The sequence below is a fragment of the Neophocaena asiaeorientalis genome, unplaced genomic scaffold (genome assembly GCF_003031525.2).
Source record: "Neophocaena asiaeorientalis asiaeorientalis breed wild unplaced genomic scaffold, Neophocaena_asiaeorientalis_V1.1 scaffold89, whole genome shotgun sequence".
In the NCBI taxonomy this organism is placed as follows: Eukaryota; Metazoa; Chordata; class Mammalia; order Artiodactyla; family Phocoenidae; genus Neophocaena; species Neophocaena asiaeorientalis.
In genome coordinates this window covers 319,324-337,218 of record NW_020172592.1, presented here as the reverse complement: position 1 = coordinate 337,218, position 17,895 = coordinate 319,324, and the positions used below count along the sequence as shown (strand labels likewise).

At 33.1% G+C, this 17,895-nt stretch overlaps 1 protein-coding gene across 2 annotated transcripts in view; it reads left to right on the top strand.

The window, feature by feature from the left end:
- The window catches only part of SNX13 (sorting nexin 13), a 137,242-nt gene that overhangs the window by 57,732 nt on the left and 61,615 nt on the right, over positions 1-17,895 (top strand). For both annotated transcript variants that reach the window (XM_024738418.1, XM_024738417.1), the window contains exons 6-11: positions 6,208-6,329; positions 6,421-6,522; positions 7,896-7,984; positions 12,314-12,397; positions 15,992-16,130; positions 16,536-16,624. In XM_024738418.1, the coding sequence (XP_024594186.1) occupies positions 6,208-6,329; positions 6,421-6,522; positions 7,896-7,984; positions 12,314-12,397; positions 15,992-16,130; positions 16,536-16,624 (625 nt within the window). The remainder of the gene's footprint in view (positions 1-6,207; positions 6,330-6,420; positions 6,523-7,895; positions 7,985-12,313; positions 12,398-15,991; positions 16,131-16,535; positions 16,625-17,895) is intronic.

The window sequence follows — 17,895 nt, the reverse complement described above, 5'->3', positions numbered from 1 at the left end:
ACATTCACTCACATTCTCTATCACACCCTACATTTTGAATACCATTTGGGGAGTTATTATAGTGTGTGGCTAATTAGATTTAATTTACTTCGGGATTAAAGTACTCCTGTAGTCTGTTGTTTTACGGATAGGAGATCTTAGAGTAGGGTGATGATAAACTTTATTTAAACCTTTTATTGTATTTCTGCATGGTCAGAAAGGATACAAGACTTAAACGTGAAAGATATTTACTAGACCAGTCTTTTCTCTGTAGTTAAAAGTCTTGTATCAGTGAAACTTTAAAAATTTTTATTTGATTATCCAAACTAGTACTATTCTGTACTGAATACTGAAAACAATAAATTTGTAGTTTTATAAGTCGACTACTTTAAGTTTTGTGAAGTGTAAATACTCCCACCATGGTTGATTTTAAACTGTCAGTCTGAAGTCACTGAATGTGGAGTTAGGAGAGAGATGTGCACATTTGGCTCTCCCACTCAGCATACAACAGTGCAGCCAAGGGAAGGGAGCAGACAGGTTAGCAACCATGAAGTAATGAAAGTTGTTACCTCGTGTGGTTGCTAATTTAGCTCCCATGAAAGAGTAATTCTCCATATATTTTTAAGAATTATGGTATAGAGTAATAGTAAATTTAATGTAAGTTCAGTTTCATTATCTTATACTCAATCCTTATAACTACATCCTTAAAGTAGATTTTAAAAGGGAAACAAAGGTGCTCTAGGGAGGTGGTTATGGTAACGTGAAGTATTTATAATATGAGCAAATTGAGACTGGAAGAAGGGGAAATCTTTTAATGGATTTAGGAGCAAGTTTACAATTCTCTGCTTTTAAAATATTGCTCAAATTCAATTTTAGGCCGAAGCTTTTGACGCTAACAACGTACTCCCTCAAGGACTCTTGAAGGATGGAAACGTGTAAAGGTTTATGTATTTTAAAGAGTATATCCTTTATAATAGTGAAGTCTGAGGGGGAAGTTACTGTCTGATTCCGTGACTCAAGGAAGGAATTTTTTCTTTCACAGATAGGACACCCACTTTCAGCAAAAGATGTCTGAGTCAGTGATCTAAAAATCCTCTAGTGGAATAAAACTTCTCAAAATGTCTTCAAAGATGCTTGTCAAAATCTACCCAGATAAACTAGGAATCATTAGTATAGGAATTTTACTATACTAATGATTTTTTTTAAATGTCTGAATTTTGTAATTAGAAGGTAAAAGACCTCATATAGGAGATTAATACATATTATTGTAATTTTATGCAGTTGGTTATTATATCACCTTTATTGATTAATACACATTTAAAAAGTCTTTATATATGCGTGTGTGTGTGTATATATATACACATACATACATATACGTACATACATACTATGCAGATACAGTGTCATTCTTTTTTTATTTAATTAATTAATTAATTTATTTATTGGCCGCACCACACGGCACGTGGGATCTTTAGCTGCCCAACCAGGGATCGAACCCATGCCCCCTGCAGTGGAAGTGCAGAGTCTTAACCACTGGGACCGCCAGGGAGGTCCCTACTATGTCATTCTGTTTTAAAATAAGGTCTTAGTAGTCATTTCTGTGAAAAAATAATACAGCATCAGGAATGTAACATTTATTATAGGATTGTTTCTGTGGGAAAATCAGTTTTTACTTTTATCGTTTTGACATAAAGGACCTTTCCAGGGCAGTATTCTGCCCAGTGTGTGAAGATTGCCTCTATTGCCAAATGGTCACCCATTCTTTAGTTCGGCAGGTCTACATGATGACTCTTGCATAGGCCATGCTCATATCCCTCTTTTGTCTGTTCCTATATCCTTCTTTACCCCATTTAAATACTAGTCATTCATCAAAGTATGTTTGTAGTGTGGCCTCTTAATCCTTTTTGACTTATGACATAGCACTTAACTAACTTCTGCTTATTTCTGTGTGTGGGTATCATCAAAAAAAATTGTAAGCTATTTTTGGAATGGTACCAATTCTGTACTACTGTAATAGAAATTCTCTTTAGTTAGCCAGTTATTCTCCATTCCCTTTGTAAGACATACTGACTCATGCCCTTAGCATTAAAGCTAGGCTAATAGGCTATGTTCTAGTACTTCTGTCCACTTCTGTCCCTACCTTTTGACTTTTAAACTTATCAGAAGTTAGTTGTCGATTCCTGGGCACAGAAAGTCTGATATAATTGTTTTGTGGTATGAGCTGAGCATGGATGCTTTAGAGGAGGAAGACAATTGAGTGTGTTAAAAAAGGAAGTTGTATTTGTTTCTGAACCTGTGTACTCTGCTTATACTTTTTATTATAATCATATAATTTAATTTACTTCTACATAGTTTAAAGAATATGAGTATGACAGGGTAGTTCCTATGAAAAAGAGGTCACTTGCTTTAGAATTTACTCAGCTAGTTGCTAAATAGATCACAGTAGGATTAGGTGTGTAAAAGACAACTATAAAATGTTGGTGAAAAGCCTTGAAAGACTCTTACTCTGCATTTGGATTTGTTCACAGATGTCGTTAGTTGTTAATGCCATTTAAAAGAAACTGGAAACCATAACTTCCTCAATGTGAGAATGGTTTATTCAAGACAAAGGCCACATTAATAACACTTAGCAAAACATTAATCAAAAGGTCTTATCTTAGTCTTACACTGAAAGATTTATATGATTTAAGTTAAAATGAAATACATTCATGATTCCTTCTTTTGATCAAATATTTCTATTTACTTACCAGTTACCACTTTTCTATGTTGTGTTCCTGCGCGCGCACGCCCGTGCGCGTGTGTGTGTGTGTGTTGGGATGGGTATGTAGTTAATCATAGGTTCTTAAAGCTGTAAGTGTCCCTAGAGAAAAACCATGGGCGGTGACGTGACTTGCTGAATTTCACAGCTAATGAAATGGTGTATCTTTTACTTGAATCAAGGACATGTATTCAGTCCAGTTCAGTCTTAGTTGATTTTGATGTGTTTTTTGTGTTACTGATGATGAGCTGTATACTGCTTACAATAGATGGCCCCAGTGAAGCAATTTATGTAATCTCAGTCTCAGCCCACATATTTGGGACATTCATTGCCTTTTTTTGGCATTAGCATTAAGTAGCTTTGGGGTTTAGAGATGCAAAAAGAGCTTCTCAGTATATGTCCTATTTCAGAACTTTAAGGAGTAAAGAAGCAGTTGCTGTATGTGGTTCATGTGGCCATTCTCCAAGCACCTATTAACAGTGCTCTGACCCTGAAAGAGAAATCAATGTATCAAGTGCCTCCAGTGTTTAACATATTATTTAGCCATTGGGGAACACCAGTAGTGAATAAAACATAGTGGAATAAAACAGACAAAATCCCTGACTTCCTGAGATTTTTATCTCAGCAGTTGAATTATTTAACTGCAGGTTGTAAGTGCTATAAAAAGTGAAAAATGTGCTGCTATGAGAATATGTAACCAGAGATCCAGACCTAGTCTGAAGGAATAAAGCAAAGGGTGAGGGTCAACGAAGAGTGCCATGTGGAATTGACATTTTAGGTGAACTCTATAAGTGAGAATTGTCAAAGGAATGTGGGGGAGCGAAGGTAAATTTATGGAAAGTGGACAGGGTGAGCAAACTTGGCAGAGGGAATAGTCTGTCCAGAGGCATTGAGGTAAACACAGAACAGAAAAGGAAGGACAGTGGAACAAATGATGAGGAAGTAAGCAGGGTCCCAGCTATGTATGATTGGAGAGTCACTAAAGGGTTTTTACGGCTCTTGTTTTGTATTATCATATTTGTATTTTTAAAAAGATCAGTCTGGCTGCTGTATGGAAAATAGAATGGAGGGTAGACTAGAGTGGACGTGGGAGATCAATTAAAAGGCCAGGAATAAGATGATGGTGTTAGAGATAAAGATAAGGCATGCCAAATGTATCAGAGAGCTACACTCAGTAGTTTGACTTTTCCTTTTGTTCTTTAATTAAGACTTCATTGCTTATTTGCATTCCTAATTAACCATCGTAATTCTTACAAGCATTCTGTCAAGATATATAAGCTTCAGGGGCCTAATACAAATTGTATATTCTCAGGGTAGGGTTGAATATATCCCTTATTCTCTTGGTCATATAGGAAGTATGCTCTCATTTTTAAATTCAAGAAGTGAAAGCCTCTAAGTAATAATAAAATGAAAGTGTAGATAATAGGATTCATTGTGTAATAATCCAGGTGTTTTCACTAGGAGTCATGTGGGGGAATATTTTAAACAAAGTGAAAAAGAGCCTTGACTGTAGGCATGATTTAAGAATAAATAATATTAAGAGCTCTAATAGAAAACTACCTGTGGATCAATAGAAGGAAGTGTGCCTTTCAAATTTTAAGACAAATACTACTAGAAATTGTTAGTAGATATTTTCCTAATTATGTAAATGAGAAGTCATGTACTACTGTTGTTCTTATCTTCCTAACCTAGAACAGTTCCTTTGAGTTGAGATTTACAATAGATTTGCATGTATTCAGGGTAAATGAGTCAAGCAGAGGGAAAATGATGACCTTGGATAGAGAATATGAAATACTGTGTTCCCTGTTTTCCCCACCCTCAATATATTTGTATATTGAAAGTAGAAATCTGTATTTAATACTTAAAATAATTTTCATGTATTTGCATTACTTGTTAACTTTCAGTCATTTTAAATGTCATTACATCCTCCATAATGAATTGAGATAGGTTTTAAAATGCCTTCTAAAATTAATAAATTTTGTTTTGTTTGAAAATTTCAGTAAATTCTATAAATAGCACTGTACCATGAAACAGAACATATGTAATTTGAAAGATTATGTATTCTGCTTTCTTCTAAATTTGGTTCTTATAAAATTTTCAGGTTTGGATGATTTTGTACAAATATTCATGTAAAGAGTTTTGAAAGATGCTTACACAGATTGTGCTTTTCTTTTTAAAATAAGGGCAAAAAGAGACTCTAGAGACCTCTAGGTTTAAGTTTTTATTTTAGGTTTTATGTTGAGACTCAATATTGTTACCAAGTTTAGTGTATGCTTATATACATAGCTCTTACATTCTGAGTAATGGTAACTCCTCCTCAGATCCCAGAGCTCAGGTTACATTTATTTTTGTTAAATTGTTTCTATTCATGTACTTATAATTTACTCTTTCTTTCCATGTATATAACAAAATCATAATTGTGCATTAGAAATTATGAGTGTTAATAATTTATGTTTTTGTTTGAAAATAGCTGTTATATTCCTCAATGCCATTACCACATTTAAAAGTTTTTTCTCAAAAGACAGTAATCAAGTCAACTTTTTCACTAGCTTCTTTATTATACAGGTATGGTGAATTAGCATAATGAATTATGGTAACTTTTTTTTGCTCCCCCATTGTCTAGCATCTTCATGAGTAGCCTCTTTATCTTCTATTCATTTGGTATGTTCCTAAAGGGGTGAATTAATTTTAGTGCTAACTTAAGGAAAACAGCATTGAATAACATGTTTGTTTAAAAATATCACTTAATCCAAGGAGATGTATAATCTGGGTTTATCTGTTGTATTTGTTATCTGTTTCACTGGTCTACTAAATTAGTGATGTTTGTTGAGGTCTGTTGCTTTAGAGATAAGAGTACTAGGTAATTTAATAAACTTAGTAATCACCTTTTTCATGGGTAAGTGTGGTATTTTACATTACTCTTTAAACCATTTCCATGTGACTATAGTTATTTCAAATAGTTAAGTTTTTAAGTGTTTGTATATGCAAACAGAAACCAGTCAGGCTCATACCAAAGATATTTGGTTCAAAACTTGGACCGTATAACTAAAAGGAAGAATGTGGAGAATTCAGAAAGGGTTCAGAAGGAACCAAGAAATATCTCAACTGCTCTTTTAAAAGCAAGCAAAAACATTCTGAATTCCTAATATATTGTTATGTCTGGGATGAGAAATTGCATAATATACCTGTTGTTTTTTCTCTTATTTATTTTAAGCACTTAGATAGTACTTTTAAGCTTTGGCATATAAAATACTTCAAAGAATATTGTTCGAGCGTTTAAGTAGATTTGATAAACTGGGTCTCTTGAAAGGGAATGCTAAGGTGTAATAGTGGTTAAATGAGTAAAATCTCAGTATAAATAAATTCAGTCTCTTTTGATAATCATGTCTTTCAGTAGTCATTAAATAAACTTATTTTTTGATTTAAAAAAGCATTTATATAATGCTTTTATGTCATGTGTTTTTTGTAAGGTCAAAAGAAATAGACTGGCAACCTTATTTTACTACACGCATTGTAGATGATTTTGGCACACACCTACGAGTATTCAGAAAGGCTCAACAGAAGATAACAGAGAAAGATGATCAAGTAAAAGGTAATATCTTTATCCCCTTTGAAAATTCGGATTTTTAAATCTGTTTTTCTTTATTATTTTGTATGTCTTGAATTGTTCCTTCTTTGTCCAGGTACAGCAGAAGATCTTGTAGATACCTTCTTTGAAGTTGAAGTTGAAATGGAGAAGGACGTTTGCCGTGACCTAGTGTGCACATCTCCCAAAGATGAAGAAGGTTTTCTTTTCAGTTTAACTTTTTTGAGAACAGTAACTGTTCACATTGGTTGGAGACAAGTTAGCAGAATCAGTGAACAAATATAAGTGTAAAATCTAAGAGTGAAATTATTCTTACAGGACAGGCAGCATGGTAAAGACACTGCTACTATTCACTTTATTGTATTTTTTAATTCTTAAAAATAGTTTCCAGATTCTTTTTTCTTTTTTAAGGGTCATCTTTAAAATTTAAAGATGGCAATTAAAGAGTACCTCTTTCATCATCTTTTAAAATACAGCAAACTGAAACATTATATAATTATAAATTTACTTTTTTTGATCTATAGTAATTTATCTTCCCCTTGAATTTATTATTTCTATTTCAAGAGTACACCTGTTACCCTGAATATTTCCTAAGGGAATGATTATAATATTTCAAATGAAATTTATAGAGTTGTATGTACTTTTCTTTTTGAGAGGTTAGACCCGATAAGCTTTAGCTGAGGATGTTGTCTTTTCCTAGTTTTACAACAACTAGGAGTCTGTGCTACTTGGCACATTTTTCTGATTAGCTGTTTATTGCATTGGCCAAAAAGTTCGTTCTGACCCAATAATTATATTCCCGGGAAGTGTCAGTATATGAACAATTCAGAAACGCATTTCTCGTTGTGGAAATTGTTTTCTTAGATTTTTAAAAATGTGCTCAGCTTTTTTCTTTGCCTTCCTTTCCGCTTTTTCTCTTTTTCCTTCTTTCCTTTTTATATTTATTGTGCAATTCAGTTCTTAACTGCTACTTCATTAGCACTAATATGAAATAACTAAATGTAAGAAATAGATATAATAATGTACAGTCCTTTTATGTAAATCAAGCCCTCCTCAATCAGTAAAATATTGGGTTGGCCAAAATGTTCGTTCGGGTTTTTCCATAATGTTACAGAAAAACCCAAACGAACATTTTGACCAACCCAATAGAAGCGCATACTCTTCTTGTTATTACCTGCCAAGGCAGTGGGAAGTTCTTTCCTGAAAAAATAGTTACAAGTGTATTTTTAAATGTGCAAATAACTTTTAAGTATGCAAAGATGTGTGGTAGAAGTGTAGAATACATGGTACAACTAAAACTTTTTGGGGGAAACACTTTTGTAATTGAAGTTTCTCAACAATTCAAAATGTGGGTTAGAATTGGGCAGAATAAAAAATATGTATTCATTTGATTAATGAATAGTTGCTATTTGGAGAACAATAAAGGAATTTTTAGTGAATACTGATTACTAAGGTAATAAGCTGGTATAATCAGGCAACTGCTTATTTCTACCTTTATTTGTGTTTTATATCAAGAGTAGGTGGAGACTTCATATTTTCTAATGTTGTTATAGCTACTTCTTTTATTTCTAGGATTCCTAAGGGATTTGTGTGAGGTCTTATTATATTTATTGCTACCTCCTGGAGATTTCCAGAACAAGATCATGCGATACTTTGTCAGGGTAAGCCTAAGCTCATACAAAATACATGGCTGTAAAGAAACTTAGAGTAGTAATTATTAAAATTTTTGTCCCAGGACCCTGTTACGCTCTTAAAAATTATCGAGGGCCCCAAAGAGCTTCTGTTTATGTGGGCTTTATCAGTATTTATTGTATTGTAAATTAAAACTAAGAAATTTTAGAACACAAATACACAAGCCCACATTCCATTAATGGTATCATCACACCATCATGTTCCTTTTTGAAAATATCACTGTATGCTTGTCTCCCCCTACACCCCAGAGGTTCCTGGACAACACCTTGAAAGCTGCCTGAGTTAGAGTTAGATACTTGGATTTTGTGTTATAACAAAGACATGTTTTAAATTTTCTTTAATATAGCTTCACCTATAAATTTACTTAAATTAGACTGACTAAAGTAACACTTCTGGATAGAAACTTTCAAAAAAACCTGGGTAGCTAAGATTCTACTTCTTGTCATTGGAAAATAAGTCAGATGAGAGCAGTAGTCTTGGACTCATTTATTCCCTGGGTATAAACCTTTGGAGTAAAATTCTTTGTGCACATGTAAAGGAATAACATTTTGGCTTTGGCTACTGGTTGTGATTGAGAAATGCTAGCTAATGCTAACATTAGCCCTTACCCTGGCTGAATGGGTAAAATTGAAGTTTCTAATTTTTCTAAAAATGAAAGCTTATGATCTCTTTAGTCTACCATTCTGCAGAACAGATACACCAATTCCTAAGGTGTCTGTTGTTATTTAATGCTTGTTTGTTATTATTTAAGCAGTATCAATTTCCTAATAGCTCTCTAACTTGAGTTCAGTGCACTTCTCAGGTAGGGTAATGGTACTGTGAAGTGAGAAGAAAATGCTTGATTTTGATGGGAAGAGTCTGATAGATTATATATAGTGAAGACCAATCATTTGGGCTAGTCATTATCAAGGGAAGTAAATATCTGGCATGTCTATCACTAGATTCACACCTACCACTGAAGGAAGATACTGCTAATCAGTCATCATACTCATTCATGCTGATTATTTGGCACCAGAGTCTTTGCCTGGTACTCCAGATAGCCACTGCTAGGCAGTATCTCAGCAGCATTTCACATGGCTGGCCATGTCTTCCTTCTTGAAACTCTGTCTTTTCTTGGGTTCCACGTCATTACTGTCTTCTCTTTTTCTCCTCCTTCGGTCTCTTTTTTAGTCACCTCTATATGCTTTAATTCCTCTTCTTAACTTTTAGATATCCAAGTTGTTCAGTTCTTAGCCCTCTTCTTGCTCATCCATTCCCATGGCTTTAAACACCAGCCAAATGCTAATAAAAATGTATGTCTATAGGCCAGATTCCCTTCTGAGCTCTAGGCCCCTCTGACAGCTGCCCACTAAAATCACTATTTGATAGATTCACAGCCTTTTTAAACTTTAAATGCCCAAGATGGAAATCTTATTCTTGCCTCCAAATCCTGTCTACCTTTTATAAGTCTTTTCTTCATCCCATCTTCATAACTATCCAGGAAATGTTTTAAATCTCAAGTCCTTTTAAAAGGCTTACAATAAGACTGTGCATGATGTGGCTTTGTTTACCTCTCTGGCCTTCATGCCATGCCGTCACTATGTTCCAGCTACATTGGCTTCTCCAGAAGTGCCATTTCTCCCCAGCATAGGACTTGTACTCTTGTACTCTTTTTCATCTGCTTAGAATGATTCTCCTTCTTCTCTTGGCTAAGTTGTATTTGTCCCACATATCTCACTTCCTCAGAAAGGCCTCCAAACTAAAAGCCCCCTCATAATTCCCTATTAGTGTAGGTAAGTACTGTTTTCCTTCATAACATTTACCATATTTTAAAATGACAATTTGGTTGTTGCATTTACTTGCTTGATGCCTCTTTCCCCTAGTAGAATCCTAAGTCCTATAAAGACAGGGACCATATTTTGTATTTATCATGGTTATGTACTTAGTGGTTATCACAGTACCTGCCACATAGCACATACCCAATCAGAGAATTGGGTTTAATGCCAAAGGAAACCTGTTTGTCCTTCTTGCTGGCTGTGGTGGACATGCTATTGCTGCTCCTTAAAGATTAAATTGACTTTTAGGAGACAGGAATGAAGATGAGTCTTGTTACATGGGGTTATAGTTTAAAATAAGTAGGACTGTTTAAAGAGCAAATATGTTTTGCCATAGATTGTTCTTTTAGACCAATATTTTATTTATTTTTGCTTGAGTCTAATTGAGTTGAGTATAATTGTTAGAGCACTGCAATCAGTTTGTTTTTCTTTTAACTTGATAGTTCTTTATCAATTTTCTTTTGTTGATAATTAAATCTAGGTTTTCCCAAAAGACATTTTGTTCAGATTAAATAACAGTTTAGAGAGTTCTTAGTTCTTTCCTTTATATGATGGATCCTTTGTATGGATTGTACAGATCACAGTATTTGACTGAGATAATTGCTGTTTAATTGCTACTCCTTTCTTCCATTACCGTGTTTTATTGATTTAGAGATTCATGGCCTCAATGACTCTATCTTTTGAGCCTTCATATTTGGCAGCTGGTGCTTGTCTTAAAGTATATGAAAATTATCTGGAAATTGCTACATATTTTGGAATATTTAGAACTCTCACTAGAACCTGTAGAGGAATTGTTGAGTCATATGATTACATCTTGACTAACCAAACCCTTTCATGAGGCAGATTAGGAGATCAGTGTAGTTTTCTGAGATATATTGACTGTTTGCATTAACTAATAAGAAGCACTAGATTTATTCAAAAATTTTGTCCACATGTTTTTTTCTCTCACTTTGAAAAGAAACTTTCAAAAAATACTTGTTGGTGAATTTTCTCCTTACAAAGTACATTTTAAAATGTGAGCTTCTGTGGTCAGATACATAATTTGAAGGAAGGGATTCTATAAATAAATATAATTTTTAAGAAGTTAGAGTTAAAGCTAACCTTGAAAGAATAAGCAATTTCTTCTACTTTGAGACTGTACGGTGTCTCAAAAGAGATTTCAGAAAGTTACTGGAGCCTCCATTAGTGCCTTTTGGAAATACGAATTCATCGTGGGGGAAACGTTGTCAAAAGACTTGTACAACTTACAAAAGTAGAATTTAAATAACATATTTCTTTAAAGGAAAATAAAGTGAAGGCTACCTTCTGTGAACTTACACCAGAAAATGGCACAGATAAATTAGAGATCTGGAAAGAAATAAGTAAATAAATTGGTCCTTTACTTAGAAAAGTGAAACATCCTGTTAAACTTGTAGCTATTTAGCCTCTCCAGTATTCATAAGAAATGATATTTCATAAATTTAGATTTCACAGGCATAAAGGACTGAAGAGTAATAACAGGTAAAAATATTGTCTTAGTAGAATCAGCATTAAATTCTTAGTTCCTTTATTTCTATCATTTAATATTTATAAAATTCCAGCCATGTTTAAGACAATGACCTTGAGAAGAAGAGGCTAAATATTTTTGAAGATACATAAATCAATAGATTAACTAATCTCACTCATATACAAAAAGTTCCTGAAGAGCTGTAGTGTATGAAAGAAGTAGAAGACACAAAATTACATAGAGAATGGTATGTGATAAATGGCTTAAATACAGGGCATTAGTGTATTTTAAACATATAAGTGAAAAAGTGTTCAGCTGGAATGATCAGGGTTTATTTAATTGGAAAATTAATTCTGTATTCAGTCCTTGAAGGAGAGGCAGAATCTTAATAGGTAGGAGCATAAACAGCTGCAAAGAATGGGAAGGTATATTCTAAAGAATGTTGAGTAATTGTTTTAACATATGTTATTTTATTTTTATTATCTTCTATTAGGTAAATTTCAAACTCAGACAGGTATAGAGAATAATACAATAGACATTTATGTACCAACAACCCAGATTTAACCACTTAATATTTTGCTGTAGTTGCTCTGTCCCTCCCTTGAAGGCAATCACTATTCTAAGATTGGTATCTTTTCCTTTTCTTTTTTGTTTTTATACTTTTAATGTAGATGTAGGAATCCATAAACACTTATAGTGCCATGTTTTGCCTTTTAAAAATGAGTATAAATGCTAACATATTAGAAGTATCCTTTTGCTTTTTTTCACTCAACTCTACTTATCATTGTGGCCATGTATCCAAGTTGATATAGGTGGCTTCATCTCATTTAAATGAGGTGTACTAGCTCACCTTTTTGTAAAATCATGTCATTTATCAAGTTTTGCTTTTACATGTACCTTACCTTTCTTAAGTAACAGCATTGTGTTAGGAAATTTACTTTGTGCTCTTGATTTGAGAAGTATATTAGATTAAGTTTGTTTTTAAAATTTTTGTCCAGGAAATCCTTGCACGAGGAATTCTTCTTCCATTAATAAATCAACTCAGTGATCCTGATTATATTAATCAATATATCATATGGATGGTATGTACTTTGTAAAATTACAACTCTTGTTTTTAAAACAGTATTTTAAAATGTACAAATATGATTTGGAGGTCAGGATGATTAAGCAATAATTTATTCAAGAAATTAAGTAAAAATACATCTAAAGATAATCTTTATATTTTCAGTATTTCTATTTGCTTATGTGTTGAATGTACCAGCCAAATTCTCTGTAAGAAAGTTTGTTGATAAGGTAATCTTCCTTACAATTTTGGTGCTGTTTCTACTTATTTAAATTTAAAAAAGGATATTTTATTGTCTGTGTGTATATAGATGATGAGTATTTTTAAAAACTATTTGATTTTAAATACAGCTGTGTTCTGAACTACTTAAATAGTATGTACTTTACATTTTATTCTAAATTTGTTTCTGTAAGTTGCTTAGTATGTCTATAAGATAACTCAGTTTTCTTATTCGTCAGATATATCAAAGGGTTGGTTAGTGGTTATTAAGTTTACTAGCTCTGATTTTTTTTTTTTGGTTATATATGCTTTCAATAAATTCATGGCTGAGGAAGAGTGTAAATGGGCTATTACTGGGAATACTTTGATAGGTACTTCTAGGTCTTTGATTCATTTTTTTTGAATCTGAAATTTCTTCCCCACAGTGTCTTCTGTTAACTCAGTCTAGCTTTCCTAGGAAGGAACTACTTGATTGTTCTTTGTTTAACCATATCCATTATCAGACTTGCCATTTTTTATTGCTGTTCCTGTTGCAGTATTTCTCTCTCCCATCAGATGGTGGGTTACCTGCAGGCAGAAATTATCTTACTATCTTTGTGTTCCTAGAGCCTTTCATGGAGGGCACAGAACTTGATTTTTCCTTTCCTTTGTCAGCTTCTTCAGAGTCCTGCTAGGCTCTACTAAGAGCTTTAAAAATATGCATATCCGCTTAATTAAAATTTTAAACAATACATGTCCTTTGCTTAGGAATTCTACTCCTGAAATTTATTCTAAAGTGCTAATAAGCAAGTTTGCAACAATCCGATTTAAGGTCATTAATGACAGTGTTGCTAGTAATACTAAAAAATTGAAAGCAATTTAATTGTCCCACATAGAGGGATAATTTAGGCATATTGATAGAATAAAATACTATGCCGCCATTATTATGGTAGTGTATCTTTATGAATATGAAAAGATATGCATATTTTTATGTGAAAAGCATAATTAAATATGATGTAGGTATAGATATCTAATCTTTTAAAAAATAAATATATAAGTAATTATATATTTATGAATGACTGTGATTCTGATAAGATGTATACTGACTGAAATGTTAATAGAGAGGTAGGATCCTGAAAGTTTTAATTTTTCTCTTTTGTTTATATATTTCACTTTACTCACAAGGAGTATTGGTTATGTAACAAAATGATTTTTTAAGAAGTAGGAAACACAGGTCAAATTTAAAAACAAGTAATAAAGCAAGAGTAAATGACATTAAAAAAATTTTTTTTGTAACACAAAAATGGATATTGTATACTTACCTTAAATAATCAGGGTACAGTACTGTATAATCTTACCTATAGTACAGAAAAGGATGCATGCTTACCAGGATGTTATAGTTATCTCTCACTCATGAGGTTAGGAATTATTTTTATTCCTATTTATATTTTTCTTCAGTTTTCAATATTTCTTTTGCTAAGCTTATATTAAGTATATAATTAGTTATATGGGAAAAATGTTTTGGGGGGATTTAACACATACTCAAAAAAGAATTCAGACCATCAAATTTTTACTTGTTCTCCCCACAGTTGGGCTGGTACTATTATTGTGTATGATGGGTGGGTCTTTTTGTTATTTAATGAACAGGAATTGATCACTATTGTACTTAGCTATAAAATATCAGAAAATATATTTAAAAGAGAAGAATATATCAATAAAGGATCTTTAGCCTACTTTGTTGTCTGGTTTGCACACTTTTGGCATTATTTGTGTGGAAAACCCTTTACATGTGTAGGTATTATAAAGATTAAAATTGGCTCAGTTCTTACTCTTTCACCCAGTTAAATTTCATATTAATGATATCTAATTGTATAGTTTATTTCTATTTGAAAGGAAAAGTTTAGAGCAGTGTAGTAGTAACATACATCTTCTCTATATAAAGTGTTCGTGTTACCCAACAATAGTTTAAAATTTTTAAGTCATTTCTAAAAACAGTGTGGACGGATTTGCATTATTCATCTCGAAATATATATTTTATTTCTTTTTAAGACAAACTAGTTAATGTTAAGTCCTATCTCTGACTGTGGAATAGAGTACCTAATTGGTTCATATTGTTACCACCCCCCCACAGAGCAGATAAGTGAACAGCTACGTAACTTGTTTCTTAATGTATTCTTAGAAAAATCAGGTCTTTAAAAACCTACTTCTTGTTGTATTATTGAAGTAAAATTTATACCAAGTGAGAGAAACTGCCAAGTAGTCCTACAAAGTTGTGTTATAATTCCGTACTTCCACTCGCACTGTTTGAGAGTTTGGTCTCTCCACATTCTGATAGACATTTAGTCCTACAAAGTTGTGTTATAATTCCGTACTTCCACTCGCACTGTTTGAGAGTTTGGTCTCTCCACATTCTGATAGACATTTAGTCCTACAAAGTTGTGTTATAATTCCGTACTTCCACTCGCACTGTTTGAGAGTTTGGTCTCTCCACATTCTGATAGACATTTAGTCCTACAAAGTTGTGTTATAATTCCGTACTTCCACTCGCACTGTTTGAGAGTTTGGTCTCTCCACATTCTGATAGACATTTGGCATTGTCATTTTGTTATGGTTAACTTGCACATCCTTGATGACTAATGATTTTGAGCATTTTTTCATGTGTTTATTGGCCTTTTTTTTTTTTTTCCGTAGCTCCGGACTTACACAAATCCCCAGTGCTTTGACTCCTTGTTTAGAATGGACAGTATCCCAAGTTGACTACCTTTTCATAGCTCCCCTTACTGTTTCACTTAGCTTAAATTTTGTTGGCAGTCATACATTCCTTCACAACATCCTCAACTACCTTCCTCTCTCTCTCACTTTATTATTTGCTTGGTGAAACCACACTCTGGTTAAATCCAACTTAACCTTCTACTCCGTTCCTATTCTTAAATAGCAAGTGGCTGGAGAAAAAAGATGAAGTAACAGTTATTTATGTGATGTTATTTATGTGATTCTGTTAAATTTATGTCAGAGAATGCCACTCTTCTGTTTAAAACTCTCCAGTAACTATTCCATTCAGAGTGAAAGCCAAAATATTTACTAAACCCTACCATATTTGCCCTCCATTACCACTGATCTCCATTACTCTTCTACACTTCTTTAGTTTAGCTCTAGCCATCATGGCTTCCTTGCTATTATCAGACATTCTGAGCATGCTCTTTACTTTGTAGTGTGCTATATATCTTACTTACTTTCTTAATAGTCTGTGACCCACAGGAATTTAAGTACCAAGAGTACAGAGATTTTCATTTTGTTTTGTTATAAACAGTGGGGATATAGAGGAAAGTTGTGCCTGGCCCATGGTAGGCACTCAAGATTCTGTTTTCACCTAAGCGAGTCTCCCTCCCATCTGTATTTTAAACTTTATTTTCAGATCCGTGATTCTAACTGCAACTATGAGGCCTTTATGAACATTATTAAATTGAGTGACAATATTGGAGAGCTAGAAGCAGTCCGAGATAAAGCAGCAGAAGAATTACAATATCTTCGATCTCTAGATACAGCTGGTGATGGTAAGTATTGATAATTTATTTAAGCATAAGAATGTTTTACTTCTTTAATGATTACTGTGTCTTCAACAAAACTTTAATTTACCTAAGTGTCATTTGATGCTATTAGTTGTTTTCACCTTAAGTAAATCTGACTTTTATTATGCTAATATGTGCTGAGACTAAAGCACAATAATTTTCTGAATATGAGACTCTTATTATTGCAGTTATCTCTGAAGTAAAGATAATTGGCATGGTTTAATTTTAATTAAATAATTTCACTGTAAAATTTCCAGTTATTTCTTTTATTAAATAAAATAATTGCTCTATTCATTGGTTATTATGTTAAATTATAGTAAATGTATGTTTAAAGTATTTCACAAGTAACACTGCCACTTTCTACCTCATAATCAATTTGTTTGTTTTTAGATATCAACACCATCAAAAATCAAATAAATAGCTTATTATTTGTAAAGAAAGTATGTGACTCAAGAATACAACGGTTGCAGTCAGGCAAGGTAAGTAAAGTACTTTTGAATTAATATTTAGTTATAAATACTTTATATTCATTAAAACATCTAGCAAATGACAAAAGGTAGAATATTAACCAGTGTAGCACTCTACAAAAGAACTAAGAATTTAGAAAAAAGTTTATCTTACACAATGTAGTGTATTTGTTAAAACAAACTAAAGAGATAAAAATGCTGCATGAAAAATACTGAAGTAATTAAAGATTTTATTTCTTGATTTATATATTTATCTACTCATGTATTATTTATTCAAAATTCAACATTTATTATATTTTGTACATTGGGCACCTTTTTTTAGATGGACCTAACAGAAATCTCTCTCATGGAGCTTACATTTCCATAACATCTTACAGGAAAACCCGGACGAAGTTTTTGGCCAACCCAGTAGTTGTAGAATCAGAAAATTAACCAATATATAAATTGATGTATTATGTAAAAAATGTAAAAAATAAGTAAATGTGAAAAAAATCAGTAAAGCAAAGTAGGGTGATAGAGAATGTCTGGGAGTGTTTTAGATATATGCTGAGAGATTTGGTGACATTTGAGCAGAGAGAGATGTGAATAAGGAGAGGGTCCTGTGAATTTTTTTTTTTTTTTTAAAGGAATCTTGCAGGCAAAGGTGAGAGCATGCAAAGGCCCTGGAATAGGAAAGTGCCTGGTGAGTTAGAGGAAGTCATTGTGTCTGGTATGGAATGCATGAAAAGGATTGTAGTAGGAGGAATGAAATTAGAGAGGAACCTTGGGGTTTACTGCCATAGTAAGATTTTAAAAAATTCTAATTGTGATAGGAATCCATTGGAGATTTGCCCTGGCAAGTGACATGATGTGACTTATGAGTTAAAATGATTACTTGGACTCTGTGATGAATAGATTGTGGTGGAGTGGTGGGGACAAGAATGGAAACAGATCACTTACAAGACTGTTGCATTAGTTCAATAAGAGATGGCTGTGGAGGTTCATGTGAGAAGTAATTAGAGACTAGATATAGTGCTAACAGGATTTGCTAATGGTTTTAAATACAGGGTGAGAGAGGAAAAAAGGACCCAAGGATGATTCCAGAGTATTTTGGCCTGAGCAACTATATGAACAATGTTGTTGTTTACTAAAATGGATACAGCTGAGGGAGGAGGAAGTCTGGAAGAGAGAATCAAGTTTTGAATGTTTTAGTTTGAGATCCCGGTTTGACATTCAAGTACACACGCTAATTCGTAAACTCGAGTTCAAGGGAATGTTTAGTGATGGAACAAACTTTGAGAATC